Raw genomic sequence first — 17,742 nt, forward strand, 5'->3', positions numbered from 1 at the left:
TTAATCATGCAAAATTAACTGATTTACATATAGATGTTCGTTTTGCCTAATGTACTGGACTTTAGAAAACAACTGAAATGTACAAATAGATGCGACACACGAATACTTCGGACCTTCTGACTGATTTACTTAAGTCAAAGCCAGAAAAGGAATATTTTACCCTCTGGATACAATTATAATACTGAATCCAGCCAATCTGGAATGTTTCTCTATTCTTGCTAATGCTATCTTATATCCAACTGGATTTTTATATTTTTACAGTTTTGCAATTGGTACAAATATTTGGTTTGAACATGTTCAAACTTGATGCTGGAATTACTTGAAATGCATTTTCAGTTTTGGCGCGATATTTCTGTTTTTCGATATAATAAATATCGATCATTTTGTTTCAATAATATTGGTTTTATTATAATAATTGTTAATTATTACATAATAATTATATTATTAATTCATATGGTGTTAGGCAGATATTTCATGGCTGATTTTGTTTTCCGTTGAATCCATGTGTATATATTATATTATAAAATGTATTGTCGGCACAATTATCTATATTTTTAGTATCGTAAACAAAAATTATTAGTTTAGTCAAAAATATGTATTTTTTTAGTATGAGATGTATCAGCCCAACGTTATATTGTGACAGGCATCGAGTCCGTAATATCGATTCAAGTGTTGCAAAATGCGGACATGTGAAGAAACAATTCGTTATAAACTTATAACAGCGGTACTCCGGAGTCAGGAGTTCAGGACCTCAGGGGCTCAGGAGTCAGGAGTCAGGAGTATATCAGACAGCATACTGCGTACGTAAGTGCATACCGCATACCAGAAAAAAGAAATCCACAGGTTTACTTAAAAACTTCATCTTGCCTTTTTTTTTGTTTAGGTTGATTCGTTGAGTTTCAGTAATGAGTGAAATGGCTCTTTGCTCTGAGGAAGGGGTAAATAAATCTTAACTTTGTATTATTTTCTGTAAATTGAAATGTGTAATGTTGCTTTCTGAGTTAACTGGTGTAATTGCTAAAAAAGACAGGAAACTGGACAGCTGTACTATTTTTATAATATTGTTTCTAAGAATAATAGATTTATGCAATTTATTGTGTTCTTGGCTCGGTTGAAAAACTGAATGTACTGGGTATAAGAGATAAAGTGATCATTACAATAATCTGATCAATGTTCAGATCTCTGACAAAACACAGTGTAATACTTTTGCACCATAAGTGCGTTGAAAGGCTAGATTCGTGCTAGCATGGGAAAGCAAGTAGAAAGTATGGACTTAAGCTTATGTCTGATTGCAGTTAAATTCACTAATTTCGTGGTCCGCTTGACCAATTAATATATTACAATTAATTAAGGTTTTTAGTTGAGATAAAAAAGTCAATGGCACGAGCAGGATTCGAACCCATGATCTTTGGCTAGATACGCCGTTGCTCTACCACTTGAGCTATCGTGACCTCGATTCACTCGGACACTAACTTCCCATTTCAACTCCACCAACTCTGATTACAGTGTAAACGATTTCAACAATTTTAAATTATTTTTTATATTTGTGATAAAAATATTGTCTAGGGTTTTCCTTCTGTGAAGTTTTCAATGATAAATCAAAATCTTTCTAAAAAAAAAGCTTTACATAAATTAGTAACATTATTAATATTTATTATTAGTCCATACTGGTAAACTCTAAATCGATATGTTAAACTTTAAGTACTTAAGGAAAGAATTATGATCTCATTTTTGTTAAAATTGTTTTAAGTTGAGATCTCACCCGGCCAATGACGGATGTAGGATGTGATTTAGGGTCGCCAAAGTCTTGATCAAAGAGAAGATAGTTGTCGCAATGTACGACGATTGTTTCGTACTGTCATTTAAAGCTTCTTTGATAGATAGTCAACTCTAAAGGGTCCGTGTGACCAGGGTGAGCTCTAATCCAAAATCAGGGTCTGTAGTACTGGAGAGGCATCGAGTAGAAAGGCAATATTTGCAAATCAACAACGCTGGAACATGGGGGTGCTGTTGTCTCATAGTTGAGTGCCAGTTTGGCTTGTGGTAACCAGATGACAAGGACATTGTATAGAGAATGCTTTGCTTCATGTGCCATGTGTAAGTCACAGTCTTTTCAAGAGTCAGTTATGTTAAGGGGTGGAATCAGCATGCCCATACTGAACTGATTGTCATACAGAATGTATCTTTGATTGCACTAAAGTTGAGGAAGTTCTTCTGGAAGCTGTGGTCCCATTCACTCCATTTATCGGGGACGACTTCTTGTTCATGCATGATAATGCTCAGCAACATAGAGCTAAAGTTGTCACCCTTTCTTTGGAGTTTGAAAGGATTACCACAATGAATTGGCCAGGACTTTCTCCTTATATGAATCCTATAGAACATGATGAAGAGACACATTAAACATCATTTGCCATCTCCAACAAGCGTTGAACAGCTTCAAACCACTCTCGTTGAAAAATGTGAGACTTAAGGCCCTCTGCTAGGTTAGAGGATGTAACACGTGCTATTAAGAACAAGACTAGGTAATAAATTGTCAGTTAAATTTTAATCTCTTTTTTTCTTTGATTGTATTTAAAACATTTATAATATTATTTGTAGTTCCAACAGATGGTGTCAATTCTAATCCGTACAGAAAATAAACTAGATTTACTAGATTTTGAAGTTTTAAAAATGCTGTGAGCGAACTCAGTACGGATTTCTTTCATGCTAATAAAGTAATAAGACATATTTGATCAATGTGCCATTTTGACTTAATCGTATTGAACCTAGGTTAGAATTAGTGTTAAGTTAACATATGCACTGAAACCAAGTTTTTAAAAATAAAATTTAAAAAATCATTCTATCAAATTCACAGAATCCAAATGTTTCGTGTATGTATGCACTTCAATACCAGTTCTTAAGAGATCTAATTTTATAATAATAATTAAAACGTCTAGGTTCCTTTTCTTTACTGATTCCTATTCATCCATGGCAGTTGGTATTTTATTTTAATTTATTGAAGAACTTAAGTATTTTTTCTCTTTATTAAAATGATTTTGGCTAATTCCAATAACCCCTCTTCAATTGACAAGGTTTGTAATATAAGGTGAAACTCATAACATCTGAAGGGGATTGTAGTTAGTCCGAAATGCATTTATTGCAATGAAGATTTAAAAAAATACTTGAGTTCTTCAATAAAATAACACCAATCCCATGGAACAATTTAAAAATTAAAAAATGGCATTTCCTGCTTGTTTAAACTAAATGCTTTTAAAAGTTAAAACATTAAAAACACAACCACTTTTACAGGTTGAAAATCTCTAATAATAATAAAAACGCGATTTTCATTGAATTCCAATAGTTTTTTTTTAATTTTTTTTTTTTTTAATTTTAATAATTCCATATCTTGAAATTGTATGCATGGAATGCTGAAGATGGGATTTATAACCCAAAACATCCATCTCTAAATATATTAAACTACCACGGAATACCTGATTTCTTTCAACCTTAAATTTTTTTTCTTTATTCAGAGTGATGATGGTGTCTGGGACGATACCCTTCTTATCAAAGCCTATTCCAAGGCCATAAATGCATCAGAAGAAAGGGTTAGTTTTTAAAAGTATTTTTTGAATTTAATAAATGTTTAAATAATAAAACCCAAATTTATCATTTTGAATAACTAGGTCCATGCCCGAAAAGCAAAGGAAAAATCAGTAAATAATTCATCCTCATCTTCAAAACATACAAATGATTCTTCTTCTGCAGAGGTAAATTAACAAACCAAAAATGTGCCAGTTTATACATTTTTAAAATATTATTTTAGAATGAAAGGTTTTGGAAAGTTGGAATGCCATGTCGCGCTGTTTATTCAGTGGATGGTAAGGAATATGAAGCCACCGTAGAAGAGCTTAATTATGAAAATGGGACTTGTACCGTTGTTTACGTAGGTCAGTTTTAATATTATATTTAATGAAAGAAATATTTTTCTCATCGTTATTCTTTTGCAGGATATGAGAATGTAGAAGAAGTAGATATACATAGTTTAAAGATGTCGAGTGGAGAGAAAGCCAGAAAATTACAGGATCAAGTTAAAAATAATTTTAAGGAAGGTGTAAGTATATAAATCAGTAAACTAAAAAAAAAAGTTAAATAAAATAAAGCACAAATTGTATATATTTGTCTATATTTTCAGTCGAAACTGATAAAACCAAATTCAAAACGTTTTGGCGTATGTATATATAAGTAGTATTTCCAGTGTAAATAATACATGATTTTATTAGTTGTTCTTTTTGAATACAGTTCATTCCTCCACCTCCTACCATACCAATCCTCGATGGGATGCCGATGGACGAATCCGATGCTTTCTCTGCTATGCTAATGTCTTGGTATATGAGTGGTTATCATACAGGTGATTACAACATCTACATATCACAATATTGTTTTATTAATTTATTTTTTTGCCATAGGTTATTACCATGGTCTGAAAGATAGAGATGCTAGAAGAAATTCCCATCATCAAAGCAGCTGATCGCAACATTACTAAGATGTGTATAAGACTGAAATTAATATTGTTAAAAATAATTTATTCCTTTTTCTAACATATAAAGTATGAAAGGAAATAAATTTATTTTAAAGGGAAAATCTTTTGTACATTGTTATTCAGTACCAATTGTATGTTAAACAGCATTCTGTTGTCGTTTTTTTTTTTTTTAATTCTGTAGAAAATAGTTTTTAAAAAATAAAATGTACTTACATCAAATCATAGGATTTCGCTACATTAACAAAGGTTGATTAGAAAGATGTTTTTAAATTGTTTATTCATTTAGTCTGAAACATGGTTTAATATATGCATGCCACATTTTATTGATACATATTTATATTCCTAACGTTTTTCATCCACTTTCATGGCATGCTTCCAGCATCTCTTCAGATTCCTTTGATTATATATTTGCTGCATTCACAGGAATGTGAAACAAATAATCTTTAAAGATTTTCTCGTGTCAGACATGACCGAAAACTTTAACTTTGTTGATGAATCTTGCAGGTAACCAATTTTATTCTTGGAAAATTATTTATTATTTTCCTATGCTTATAAAACGAAATTTATTTCTAAGAATCCATGTCACATTTGTACTTAAGCAAATCTCTAACAATATACTATAACAACATTCCTATCCCCCAACTGCATATTCTACCTTGGGTTCCACCTAGACTGATGAGGAATCAGTATATACGACTAAAACAATGACCTAAACAGATGCTATAGTCCACTCTACAAACTTACAGGATGACAATCTTATGACGAAAAACAAACACTATTTACAAAACACTACTACTACCGATTTGGACATACTTAATAGAATTGTGTGGAACCACTTTTTAAAATCCAATTCTTTCAATCTAAAGTCCTCATATTACATATAAATAATCTGTACTATGTCTCCAATACTACCATCAACTACGACTATAAAATCCCATTTATCCAGAATATAATCCCCAAAAATTTACCAAGTTTGACAGTAATCTCCTATCAACCCAATTGACTCGCCCAATTCTTGTCCATCAGAACCCATTGGTACAATCCCATAAGGCGTCATAATAAGAAACAACCTGGCGACCTCCTTTCTGAGGAGTAGGCAGTGAAGTGAAGTGGAAGAATAATATTGATTATTTATTCCCCTCAATTTAAATAGCTGTAAATATATCTGACGGTTAATTAATGATTGTGGTGAAGATCATGAGATGTGGTCTGGCGTGACGTAGGTTTAGAAAAATTTTTCTTTATAGTGCCGTTTCAATCTTTGTTGAGATCATCTTCAGGTCCTGGGATTTACAAACATTGTTTAAATTATACAAATACGTGTAAGATGTGAAAAAATGAATTTCTATCATTACATAAATTAATTTTTTCACATCTTACATGTATTTGTATAATTTAAACAATATTTGTAAATCCCAGGCCCTGAAGATGATCTCTATAAAGATAGAAACGTTGGCACGATAAAGAAAATCTCTAAACCTACATCACACCAAACTGCATCCCATGATCTCCAGATAATAATTGTAAATATATCTATGTTCATCAAATTGCATATACTAGCAAACAATCGTTGCTGACTCCTCTCAGGATATTTTCAGATGATAAATATTGTTTCACATTACATAATGTATATATTCGTACAGAAGGTACTACATAATTTACAAAAAAATTATACTCGTAATAAAATTTAAGATATGTACGTGTAAGGGGGTTTAAAGCCATATTTGGACCTTTAAAAAAACTAAAGAACATTGGTCCAATGATCAGCTAAAGGCAGTCCTAACGTTGAGTAAAGAAAACATAAATTTACGATTTTACTTCAATAAAAGGTTTATAGTTTGCAACAAGTGTTTAAGCAATTTAAATAATTGATAAATTAATAAGCAAGTAATAAAATAACGTTATTATGGTAGTTTTTCTTGTCCAATATCCAATAATTGACTCTGAAAAATTTGTCGATTCATCTTACACCGAATGATAGAAGTTTTTTAAAACATATTTCAACAATTTACAATCTTTAAACTTGGAAAAAGAAAATCGAGGTATGTTTTGTTTTATGATAGCAAAGAAAAAGTGGACACGATTAAAGGTTTCGAGGGAATATTTTTTTGTTTTAATGGTCAAAAAGTTGGTTAACCTTGTGAATAACACGTAAAGAAGGAAAAGTGTAAAGGCGAGACAACAACCTGAACGCATTCCTCTCTCTATTTGACCGTTGGTTTTCTTTAGAAAATCTACCATCCAGACCTGAGGATTATGTCCTCGAACGGGAACCAAGGAGGCCCGAACCAGGATCCGCCTTTGGCCCTGCCCCAACCCAGACAGCCGAGGAATCTTCAGGATCTGCTGAGATTCGCCGTCGAATCTAACGATGGTAATGCAGCTGCTAACAGCCGAGAACCACCTCGGGCCAGTCTCGACCCTGAAGTTAGTTGACTTTCACTACTATCAATGGTTCATAAATAATATAAAAAACATGAAATTAAACATTAATTTTCAACGTGTCATTTATTATAAGTTAAATTGTAATTGTTCCAGAGTAGAGAGTTTATATCGAATGCGCTACGAGCACTATCAGTGGATGTGACAAAAGAACTTCTTGATGCGATCAATGTGCTCAAGACGCTGGAAAAGTACGACCAGGATCCTTTAGTATATGAGAATGCCTTTGTGACAATTACCGACCACATTGACAACATCGATGCTGCCAATGGTAAAATATTTTGTGATATCTCTTGATGAACATTTAGCTCGGTCATTTCCAGTCATTTTGGTCTGCCTGATTTTGCCCCTCAGATGAATTTTGACCTTTCACTATCATCAGTGTTAGGTTTACAGATTTGGGTTATAGCAGGAAAAACTGGGGATCAGACCGGAAACCCTGCTTCGGATGTACGCCATGATGGTGAGACCTATTCTCACATATAGCGCCATACCCTGGGCCAATGAAGCCGAACAAATAACAAAATGAAAAGAACCTATGAAAATACAGACTTACATGCATCTGTATAACAAGAGCAATGAGCACATGTCTCACAGCTTGTTTGGAGATGATAATGGGATTAATCACCCTCCAGCACATGAGGACAGCACAGAAAACTATTAGTAGTACTTATCAAAGAGAAACCTAGGAATAAAACTGAAATAGCAACATCTAATGAAAGACCATCCGATACCCATGACCCCAAGAGACGACATGAATAGGATGTTTGAGTTTAACCAAAATTTCCAAATAAAAAAGTAGTAGTACCAAAAAGGAATGGGAAAGCGAGAACAACACCCCTTTTAAGAATGGCACCATCTACTGGTACACACACGGATCTAGAATGCTGGAATGTATGGGGGCAGGAATATTGGAACCAAATACTCAGAATCCATGGGAAATACACCAGTATCTTCCAAGCTGAGGTCTATGCAATTAAAAGATGTACCCAATTCAATCTGAACAAAGGGTACAAAAACAAGAATGTAGCTGTCATGTCAGATAGCCAAGCAAGTTCAAACATCATTAGCTTAAAGATGGTGCTGAATTGCAAAACCAAACTAAACAAATTAGGTATGCAACAAAGTCAGCCTATGCTGGGTGGCCAGGACATGTGGGCATAGAGGCAACAAGAAAGCGGACGCCCTTGCAAGAAGAGGGGCTGCTATACCGCTGATAGGACCCGAGCCCTTCTGTGACAAGAGTACATACATCAATGAGCACCTCAGACAGAATTTTAAAAAGAAAATAAGGGAACAATGGAACTAACTCATTGGACACGAACAATCTTAAGAACCTCCTAACAAACTTTGTTAGGAAAGAGGTAACTGATTGTATTAAAGGAAGAGGAAAAACTGAATCTTAATAGGACACTGCAAACTAAATGAAGAAGATTGGCTTAAACCAACATGACACGTGCAGATTCTGCAAAGAAGCAAAGGAGACAACAATACACTTACTAACAAACCATGGTGCTACACTTGCTCGCAGGAGAAAGATTTTTGGAACATACAACCATAGACGACATTCAACCACTGAAACCGGCCCTACTAAGTTCTTTGTAGTAGGGCTTATTGGTGTGCTTTAAGCACAGAACGGGGGATACAATAGCTCTTCAAGGTCGCAGTGTAATGTGCACCCTGACTATTATATCTATCTATCATTATCTATTGGGTTGTCCGGAAAATAATGCAGGATTTTAAGTTTTCATTAAAAAAAATCTATATAAAATATTCTGTTTACGTTTACAGGATAATCCCCTTCCAAATGATATTGTTTGTTTACCTCTGTAGCATTCCGCTACTTGGAAATAATTCAGTCATCCTTATAATGTCAAAGCGAGAATTTCGTACGATTTTCTTTTACGAGTTTAAACTCGGCCGAAGCGGAGCCCAAACGGCTAGGAACATTAACCAAGTCTGGGGCGAGGGTTGTGTTAATGAGTGCACTGTGCAAAGGTGGTTTAAAAAATTTCGGGAGGGAGATTTCAGCCTTGAAGATGAAGAAGGTCGTGGAAGGCCTTCCTCTCTTAATGATGATGTTCTGCGATCAGTGGTGGAAGAAAACCCCAAAACAACTGTTCGAGAACTTGCAGAGCAACTCAAAGTCAGTAAAACGACCGTCGCTGACCACCTCAAGGCGATTGGAAAAGTGAAAAAACTCGAAAATTGGGTTCCACACTCATTAAACGATCGCCAAAAAATCAGCGCTTTGATGTTTGTGCATCACTTCTTTGTCGAAACAAAAATGACCCATTTCTGGCCAGAATTGTTACATGTGACGAAAAGTGGATTCTCTACGATAACACTAGACGTTCTGGACAGTGGCTCGACAAAGGAGAAGCTCCAAAGCCCCCAACTCATCAAAAAAAGGTAATGGTTACGGTATGGTGGGCTTCATTTGGTTTAATACACTACAGCTTCTTAAATCCTGGCGAAACCATCAATGCTGAATCATACTGTAACCAAATTAATACCATGCATCAGAAATTGGCAGTAATGAAGCCCTCTTTGGTCAATCGGAAAGGGCCCATTTTGTTGCATGACAACGCTCGACCACATGTGTCACGTGTAACGTCACAAAAATTATTGGAGCTTGGCTATGAAACTTTGCCTCACCCACCCTACTCTCCGGACCTCTCGCCTACTGACTACCATTTTTTTAGACACCTGGACCACTACTTACAACACATAATATTCAAAAATCAAACGGAACTGGAAAATGCATTTATTGACTTTATCAATTCTAAAAATTCTGAATTCTACTCAGACGGAATTAATAAGTTACCAACACGTTGGGAGAAATGTATTGAGAGTATGGGAAATTATTTTGATTAAAGAACATTGCTTTAAAGTAACTAGTTTCTTTTTTTTTGTTTAATACCAAAATCCTGCATTATTTTCCGGACAACCCAATACAAAATAAACCTGTGTGGATAAGCTTACTAAAATTATTGTAAACAACCAAGCTATAAAATATTCATTGTTAATTGGGTGACTTGACATTTGTTATCAGCTTGATTGGTGCTCGCTTCATTTTTTCCCCTTCCATATCACATCCATTGGGACAATAAATTGCCTTGCGAATTTTGGAAAATCAAAGAGTACTGTTAGCAGCATCCAGTTGCTCTTCCAAATGGCTAATTGGGTATTGCTCATTCCATTTGGTGGAAAAAGCCCCCACAGATGTTTCAGCAGCATCCACCATGGGGCGTCGTAAATGTTTCATAGATCTGCTTCAGCTGCCTTGTCTTGTCTTCTTTTCTCTTGAACAAATTTGACAACGCTTGCAAGTATTGGTAATGCTTAGTGTGTTGGCCATTGTGTTACATGAAGTTTCTTTTACTTCATTATGGTCAAGAAGTTCTTGAAAATGGAACGTTATGGTTCGAGACAAGTGAGAGGAACCAGCAAATGTTTTTTTCATCTGGTCATCCACTAGCTCTTTTCCCAGATAACATAGGCATTTTTGGCAGGGTAGTTTATCCAAATAAATGAGTTTGGCATAATAAAATAACATAAAAAGGTCATCTTCTAGAGCCCTTTTGTATTTTACATTACACACATTTAGTCAAGTCTACACCTATTTTATGGTAGTTGTAATGAGTATTAATTTCAATCCCCCCCTCAATTTTGTCACACTACATCTGAATGAATACTCAAAATAAAAATAACTTTTTCTTTTTATTCTGGAGCACATAAGAAACTATAGTACTCCTTTGGAAACCTTAATCATTGGTTGGTGGAAAATGGTTCCCTGTGCTTTATTTATTTTAATTTGTTTGGGATTTTCCGCTTGTTTTTATTGTTATTTTATTTTATTTTTTTTGTCTAGTTGAAAATGCTTTGAACACTGAAAAATACGAGGTGAATGCTATCATCTGCTGTTCTTGTTAGCCACGGTTATGCTTGGTCCGTATCCCCCGTGTATAACAAGAGTTTACTGTATGTTGATTGACTGACCAGGTTTACAATAAGGAAAATCATGAAAATATGGATAGAAAACAAATAGTTTTATTTGTTACCAAGCTATTCATTAATTAAATGGAGCTAAAAAAGAGATGCATCAGTTTTTTATTTGTATTTATTTTTTTTTACTAATTTGTAATCGAAAAAGAATTTGTTCTCTAACAAAACAGGTGTGGTGTGCTTCATGGAAATGTATATGAATGCAAACTAATAAATTTTACATTTTTATAACTATACAAGTGTCATTCATTACCATTTATAACAGGTCCAAGCATTTTAGAAGACATACAAATTATTTAACAATTAGAATTTGATGCTAAGCAAAAAAAAAAAAAAAAAATAGAGACAATAAAGCGGGCAAACTTGCTAAAAAATTAATAAGATGTTTCTGAGGTCTCACCAGCCTAATTAAACATTATTTTTTATAATTATATCAAAGAAAAGACCTCATAAATTGTACTTTGTCTATATTGGCAGCTTGTTAATTCCACACAACAGAAATAATTTTTAATACTACTGACAAGCTTCTTCAAAGGACACAATTTACATTCAGAAAAAAATCTTCGGTTTAACTTTTATTACCAAAGACTGTGTGTACCAAAAACCATCTCTCGTTTTGTTAACTTGAAATAGTTCTCCTGACCTGAACTAGTATTAATTTAATTTAATTTATTCTATCTTTTCAATTCCAAGTGCCATACAAAACGCCATTCAGCTATATCTGCTAAATTTTCAGATTTTGTAAAGTTGGGTGGGTTTGACATTGCAACCAGTTGTTTAAGTACAAGACATGCCGAGGTGCGATGGAGAATGGCTGATGTTCTGGCTCAGTGCGCCCAAAACAATCCATTTTGCCAGCTTGAAGCGCTTAAAAGAGGATTTCTCCCTATTGTTCTGAAAATGACAGACAGTGATCGCGATGAAAAATGCAAGATCAAAGCGTTTTTTGCTGCTTCGAGTAAGTATCATGGTTGTTATTGCATAAATGTGATGTGTATGATTCTTTGGAGTAAAATTTAAGTTGACTTCTACAGGATTTATAAAATATCTTTCTTTTTGTAGACATTGTAAGAACTTGCGAGCCAGCTTTGGAAGAATTTATCAAAGTAGACGGGTTTTCTGTTGTACTAAGAGCTATGGAAAGTAATATAGAAAGGTTAGAAAACAAAGCTACGTTTTTTCTCTCGGCTATATTATCAGAAAACTCAAAGTTAGTTGGTGAGTTAATATTATTTTATTGCTTTAATAAAATCTAATGTCCAGTTATAACCATAGCCATTCATTTAATTTACAGCTGAATTAATCGGAAAAGGGTTTATAGAGCAGTTAATAAATATGATTAAAAAGGAACACAGCCCCAAACATGAACATATGGTTTCTGCATTGTTGACAATAACAAAAAATAGTACCACAGCTGAAAATGAATGTAGAAGGCAAGAACTAAATTTACTTCCTCATTTGACAAAAATATTAAACACATATGGCCATGAAGACACATTCAAGGTAATTGTATTCAATTTTGAAACTTTTTTTATAGAAAAATTATTTTTTCATCCAATGGATTTTTCTAGGAGGAAATCAACTATATAAAAGATTTGATTCTTCTAGTTTTCCCTGAAGATCCAGATGTGGAGAGGTAAAAATTAACAAAAGAAAAAAAATTAAAAAATATGAATACAATTAATAAATGTTAAATGGAAAATTATTTTGCCTTCATAAAACAAACTTTTGGCAATGTTATAAAACGATAAAATATTTTTTTCTTTTTAGACCTCGTAAGGGTTATTATTTTACTGATTATTTTCTTCAAATAAATGATACGTTGTAAGTAGTTTTTATTCATTATCCCTATTGCTTAAATCAAAAGAAAGAGTAACATTTTCATCAAGAGTGTTTAAAAAGTATTAAACACAATTACAATAATTTAGTTTTTACATGAACAGTATTTAAAAAATGTACAGAATAAAATGATGACCAGCTTTATTAATAATTAAATAGATTAAAAAAACAACCTGATGATATACACATGCACAGAAAACATTTAAATATGGAACTATAAATCACAAATATTTTTTTAAATTCCTTTTTCTAAAGCTTCCAGTTCTACTCTACACAGAGATCAAATTTGTCAACTTGCTGACACTGTGAATTAAACTCTTTTATCCATTTTTCCATTGCAGGATCCTAAAAACAACAAAACATATATATAAATAAAACTCTACAATAATATACTCTTTTTTTCTATTGAATTCTTATATTAACATGGGTGTGGTGTTTGGTAGATACCAGACCACATTTCACCACGATCTCCAAATAATTTTATATTAACCTTTTTTAAAATGAAATATACATACATATAAACATAATTTAATTTTTTTACTTTAGTGTTTGTATTGATTTCTATAATACATACATACTTTATCTTATTATTACAACGCCATTTGTTTTAAAATATAACAAGTATATCAAGAGTTATGTATATATTCATAAATAAAATAACATATTTTGGATGTTTTTTTCTTAAATTTTTTGTCACTTTTTAAAATTCTTTTAGTCTTAATTTTTTGCGGGTTCACTTTATAAATTATAAATGTCTTCTTTTTTTTCTTTAATAACTACTAACACACAGTAGGCCACTCATGATAGTTTATTAATTTAGTCTTTAATTTAATTACAATCTATTGTCATTTTAATCTTAAGTTAGTTAATCTGTAATTGTATATTATTAAGCATATGCTGGTTTCTAGTATCCCACTAACTATGTATTTATGTAGATATTAAATGAAGATACCACAGCAATCTGCCATAAATTTCATTCCTGAGTACTGAGAGCGTAATTTTACAAAGTAAAAACACATTTTTAGCATTATTTTTAACATATAATTAGATTATTTATGGGGGGGGGGGAGACTGACACATGTAACAGATTGCTGCTGAGCTGAAAGTGTATATAGTTTGTGCTTATAATGTTTTGAAAAAGATGTTTTATACAGCAGATATGTTAAAAAATGCATTTATTACTAGTCATTTAATGTAAAAGACTATTTCTGCACACTCAGGTCAAAACAGAATAAGTTAAAAAAATTCAGGATTGTAATTTTAAAATTTTGACCAATGGAAAATTCAATTTTTGTAGTAACATTTTTATTGTGATCAAACTTAATGCAGTTGAAAATAGGTTTCTTAAGTTTATTCAACCTTTTCAGGATGGATTTTCAGATGCTAAAATGCATTCTACTGCCTATTCCCTTGGGCACTGTGTCCCCCAGCCTGATTTATTTTGCATTATATATCAAATTTCAAAGCGTTCGCTTTCAACACTCCTTTTATGTTACACCAATTCCTTTCAAAATTTGACAGTACATTCCTCGGATATTATACTTTACAACATAAGTAAGTAAATGTAAGGAGTAAAAAGTTTCATTTAGTTGAAAATTTATTTGATTCAAAAATATGTCATTTGGTGTTGAAAATCAGTTTGATTTTAAATAATAATAATAAATATTTATTGAAGAATAAAATGATAAGGATGAGCCTATACTCATGTTGAGACTGTTGCTAGTCTGACTCCATTATTATTATTATTATTAGCCATACAAGCCTATGGGAAATATTTAAATTATGGAACAAAAATTCAGAATTCTAATTTAAAAAAATTTTTATATGTAATTTAAAATGGGATTTTTGCATACATTTGGCCTTCCAAATTAAGAATTTTAAAAGGATAAATTAAAGCTTGGATGGCAATAGGATAAATTAGTTAAGTGAATGTTTGGAGTCAGAGCTTTATAGCACTCACAAGGGATATAGCTAAATTAAGATAGAAGGTTTGGGATGTTAGGGCATGAAATGACAGCCGTTAAAACGCCATTAAAAATTATAATAATAATAAATATTTATTACTGATTTATTTAACTCAACTCTGCACATGGATGTAAAACTAAAACTGTGGCCACTTGGCAGCAAAAGGCAAAAAAATCAGAAAGACTAGGGTAGAGGTATGGAAGGGTAGAGAAAAGGGCAGTGGTGAGAGGTAGACTGAAGTAGGACATTCCCAATGTGACACAGATATAGTGGCCGAATGGTTTTTTTAATAAAAAGGAATATGACATAATTTCACGAAAGTGTGTGAGATAGAGAGAGAAGCCAAATTATGAACAAAAGGAGGTCACAAATTCACTGCAGAGGCATCTGCTAACAAATTGGATCACTCAACAATCTCAGCCCAACAGAGAGACAAGCACCTAAAAGGGAAAACCTCGAGTACGAGAAAACTCGACACTAGTCCCAAATACTTTTTGGTATTTATCACACTATGCACTGACAGTTAACTAGTTCTTTAACACAAATTTATCACACCTGCCGATTATCAATGCACAATTTTTGTAGTATAGGCAATTATAGGCTTACTAATAGGCAGTTAAAAATGGGAGATGTCAAGTTGTATTAAAAATCATAAATGCACTAATTCACTAGTTACCAATAAAACAAATGATAGTATTTTTTTTCTTGTTGCATAGTACATGTTTAAAATAAAATGGAAATTATCCCATTTTGTCAAAATTTGACTTATCCAGTTTTGTTTCAAGGGTGCCGATTTTTATACAGTATTTTTTGTTTCCAGTAATATGTTTCTTGTGTGCATAGAATATATATGTTTTTTTTCTGTTTTTATATACATAAATACGTAACAGGTTCTTTCGACAATTTAGACAAAAGTTTAAGTACTAAAAGAACAAATCTTTATGACTCCATATGAGGAAGAAAACTATTCTTCTTAGGCTTCCAATTGTTTTACATAGATTAGTTTTTTATTTTATTTATTTTTTATGAGTGTATTTCAACTATGAGATTATATGCAATCTCAGGGTGTCAGTGTTTTTGGAAAAAAAAGCCCATTTGTAAGTATGTCAGGTTCGAATGAAGGGCTGCTGAAATTCAAACCTTTATTGTACAGTAATAAATGTTGTGCAAATGCCTTAACCATTGCATCCACCAACACCCCTACTTTATTTTTAAAGCATTCCTTCTTTAAAGATAAATTTATCATAGAAAAGAAAGTCAGTTATTCAGTATCCATTTGTTTTTAAGCTGAGAAAATAATTCTTTCTAATTTTTCAGAACTTCTGTATCAGGCTTAAGTGTAAAGATATCTGTCATGAAGTGTTATTAAATATTAAAAATCTTACTTGTTTTTCATTTGGTTTCCCCTGTTTCTTTCCTCCTTTCTTTTTATACGATTTAGGCTTTTTTTCTTCCTCCTCATCCTCATCTGATAACTCTTCATCGTCGTGTTCTATTTTTCCACAAATTATAATTTTTTTCCTCTTTGGCCTCATCTGTCTTTCGTACGAACGTCTAGGCAGCTAGAAAAATTTTTGCAATTTACACACTTGTTAAGCGTTTAACACTGTGCCAAACTTTTTTTACCTTTATCATGTTTGATTCCTCAGCTTGTTGTTTTGGGTCAAACACACTTTTAGGATGTTGAACTTCTTCAGTCAATAATATTGAAGTATCCTCAGGAATACGTGAAGTTGTCATCAATTCTTCTGTTTCCTCTTTGCTGGATGGTTCTACAGTTGTATCTGGTTCATTCAACTCAAACCTAAGCCTTTTTATGACTTCTTTAGTCGGCACTGTCTCTCTATCAATACAGGCATTCTTATGTACAATAAATTCACACTCAGGATTCCTTACTGATAAATCTAAGGTCTCTTTTAAACTAATTTCAGGTTCGTCAAAGCCAAAACAATTAGATGTGTTGAACCGCTTCGGATCAATAAGTACGGTGGTGCAGGTTTCGTCTTCGTGATATTTAACTGGGGTGATGTCGCTAAAATGATGTACTGTTGAAGCATCTAAACTATTGTGAATGGGTGTGGAGTGAGATTTATCAGGAAGTTCTCGATCGGGACTAGGCTCCATGACGCAAGGTATATATTTCGGTGTCGATGAGATACAAGTAGGCCTCGGAGAACCCCCAGGGATCGGAGAACATCCTTGCAAGGACGCCGGAGACAAGGCTAAATGATGTAAAGTACTTTTATTCGGTGTGATTTTATCAAAAACTTGAATAAATGGATTGACATGCCTACTGGGAGTGCTGCAATTTCTCGTCTTTGGTTCTTCTGGGACATTTTCATTTTTGTCACTCAGGACCTTTCTCAGTGCTCGTTTTACAACTGGAACATCTTGATTTTTGCGCACTTTCGGTTTTGCTTTTTTGTTTTCCTTCGCCTTCCGGTCGTCGTCTTCTAACTCTATTTTCTCGCTGTTCGTCAATGTTTTTTTATGTTTTATATGAGCATTTAAGAGCACCTTTCTTTCTGCTTTGCTTATGAGGTTCGCTTCCGTGTTTCCCTTTTTCGACCTGATCTTTTTTACCTTTAACACTTTTCTTTTCTTCTTACGACCTCCGACTTCGTTCTCGTCCACCTCGTTGAAGGCGTAAATGTCCCCCTCTGTCTTCTTCTCCTTCGGAGAAATTGATTTCGACAGCTTCTTCATCCTTGGAATGCCGTTTTTACAATTTTACATTAAATTAAAAATCAATAAAACAAATATCCAGTGTTTACGTTTCAGTCCAGTTTGCCCCCACTTTATGAGTTTATGCTACAAAACCGTTGGATCACTTGGAAGTTGGATCTCGTTTTCCATTATCGATATCAACAATCGATGAAGACCTTTTTAGGACATCCACATCCTTTTCGTGTCCTTGTGACTTGGGACTTGGGAGATGTTGGTAGATGGTACTCATGTTTAACTTGTTT

General features: G+C 33.2%; 3 protein-coding genes across 5 annotated transcripts; 2 read left to right on the forward strand and 1 right to left on the reverse strand.

The window, feature by feature from the left end:
- The first annotated feature begins 513 nt into the window (after nt 1-513).
- On the forward strand, nt 514-4,665 carry LOC106666462 (survival motor neuron protein). Of its 3 annotated transcripts, none has more exons than XM_024229737.1 (9): nt 515-804; nt 884-938; nt 3,510-3,584; nt 3,663-3,746; nt 3,803-3,926; nt 3,987-4,090; nt 4,172-4,207; nt 4,279-4,387; nt 4,446-4,665. In XM_024229737.1, exons 2-9 carry the CDS (start codon nt 906-908, stop codon nt 4,505-4,507), a joined length of 627 nt encoding a protein of 208 aa, XP_024085505.1. In that variant the 5' UTR covers nt 515-804; nt 884-905; the 3' UTR covers nt 4,508-4,665. The 3 variants fall into 3 exon arrangements, with proteins under 3 accessions (XP_014249150.1, XP_024085505.1, XP_014249148.1); XM_014393662.2 differs by having other exon boundaries at nt 522-800; XM_014393664.2 differs by lacking the exon at nt 4,172-4,207 and having other exon boundaries at nt 514-804.
- A 1,856-nt stretch (nt 4,666-6,521) lies between these two features.
- LOC106666553 (hsp70-binding protein 1) lies at nt 6,522-12,621 on the forward strand. The gene is made up of 6 exons (XM_014393828.1): nt 6,522-6,946; nt 7,058-7,232; nt 11,706-11,927; nt 12,032-12,187; nt 12,264-12,472; nt 12,541-12,621. Exons 1-6 carry the CDS (start codon nt 6,776-6,778, stop codon nt 12,607-12,609), a joined length of 1,002 nt encoding a protein of 333 aa, XP_014249314.1. The 5' UTR covers nt 6,522-6,775; the 3' UTR covers nt 12,610-12,621.
- A 166-nt stretch (nt 12,622-12,787) lies between these two features.
- Nucleotides 12,788-17,609, reverse strand: LOC106666560. Its single transcript, XM_014393843.2, has 3 exons — nt 16,400-17,609; nt 16,159-16,335; nt 12,788-13,153 (listed from the first exon to the last, which is right to left on the reverse strand). Exons 1-3 carry the CDS (start codon nt 17,477-17,479, stop codon nt 13,073-13,075), a joined length of 1,338 nt encoding a protein of 445 aa, XP_014249329.1. The 5' UTR covers nt 17,480-17,609; the 3' UTR covers nt 12,788-13,072.
- Nucleotides 17,610-17,742: the final 133 nt, after the last annotated feature.

Source organism: Cimex lectularius, unplaced genomic scaffold, assembly GCF_000648675.2.
Source record: "Cimex lectularius strain Harlan isolate CLEC.00 unplaced genomic scaffold, Clec_2.1 scaffold415, whole genome shotgun sequence".
Taxonomy (NCBI): Eukaryota; Metazoa; Arthropoda; class Insecta; order Hemiptera; family Cimicidae; genus Cimex; species Cimex lectularius.

Excerpts from the sequence above, each read along its gene's own strand:
- LOC106666462 (XM_024229737.1), top strand. The coding sequence starts at position 906 with ATGAGTGAAATGGCTCTTTGCTCTGAGGAAGGG. Across the intron at positions 3,927-3,986 it reads TTGTACCGTTGTTTACGTAG|GATATGAGAATGTAGAAGAA; the intron begins GTCAGTTTTAAT and ends ATTCTTTTGCAG. Across the intron at positions 4,388-4,445 it reads TATGAGTGGTTATCATACAG|GTTATTACCATGGTCTGAAA; the intron begins GTGATTACAACA and ends TTTTTGCCATAG.
- LOC106666553 (XM_014393828.1), top strand. The coding sequence starts at position 6,776 with ATGTCCTCGAACGGGAACCAAGGAGGCCCGAACCAGGATCCGCCTTTG. Across the intron at positions 6,947-7,057 it reads GGGCCAGTCTCGACCCTGAA|AGTAGAGAGTTTATATCGAA; the intron begins GTTAGTTGACTT and ends TAATTGTTCCAG. Across the intron at positions 11,928-12,031 it reads AGCGTTTTTTGCTGCTTCGA|ACATTGTAAGAACTTGCGAG; the intron begins GTAAGTATCATG and ends TTCTTTTTGTAG.
- LOC106666560 (XM_014393843.2), bottom strand. The coding sequence starts at position 17,479 with ATGAAGAAGCTGTCGAAATCAATTTCTCCGAAGGAGAAGAAGACAGAG. Across the intron at positions 16,336-16,399 it reads AGGAATCAAACATGATAAAG|CTGCCTAGACGTTCGTACGA; the intron begins GTAAAAAAAGTT and ends AAATTTTTCTAG. Across the intron at positions 13,154-16,158 it reads GGAAACCAAATGAAAAACAA|GATCCTGCAATGGAAAAATG; the intron begins GTAAGATTTTTA and ends TGTTGTTTTTAG.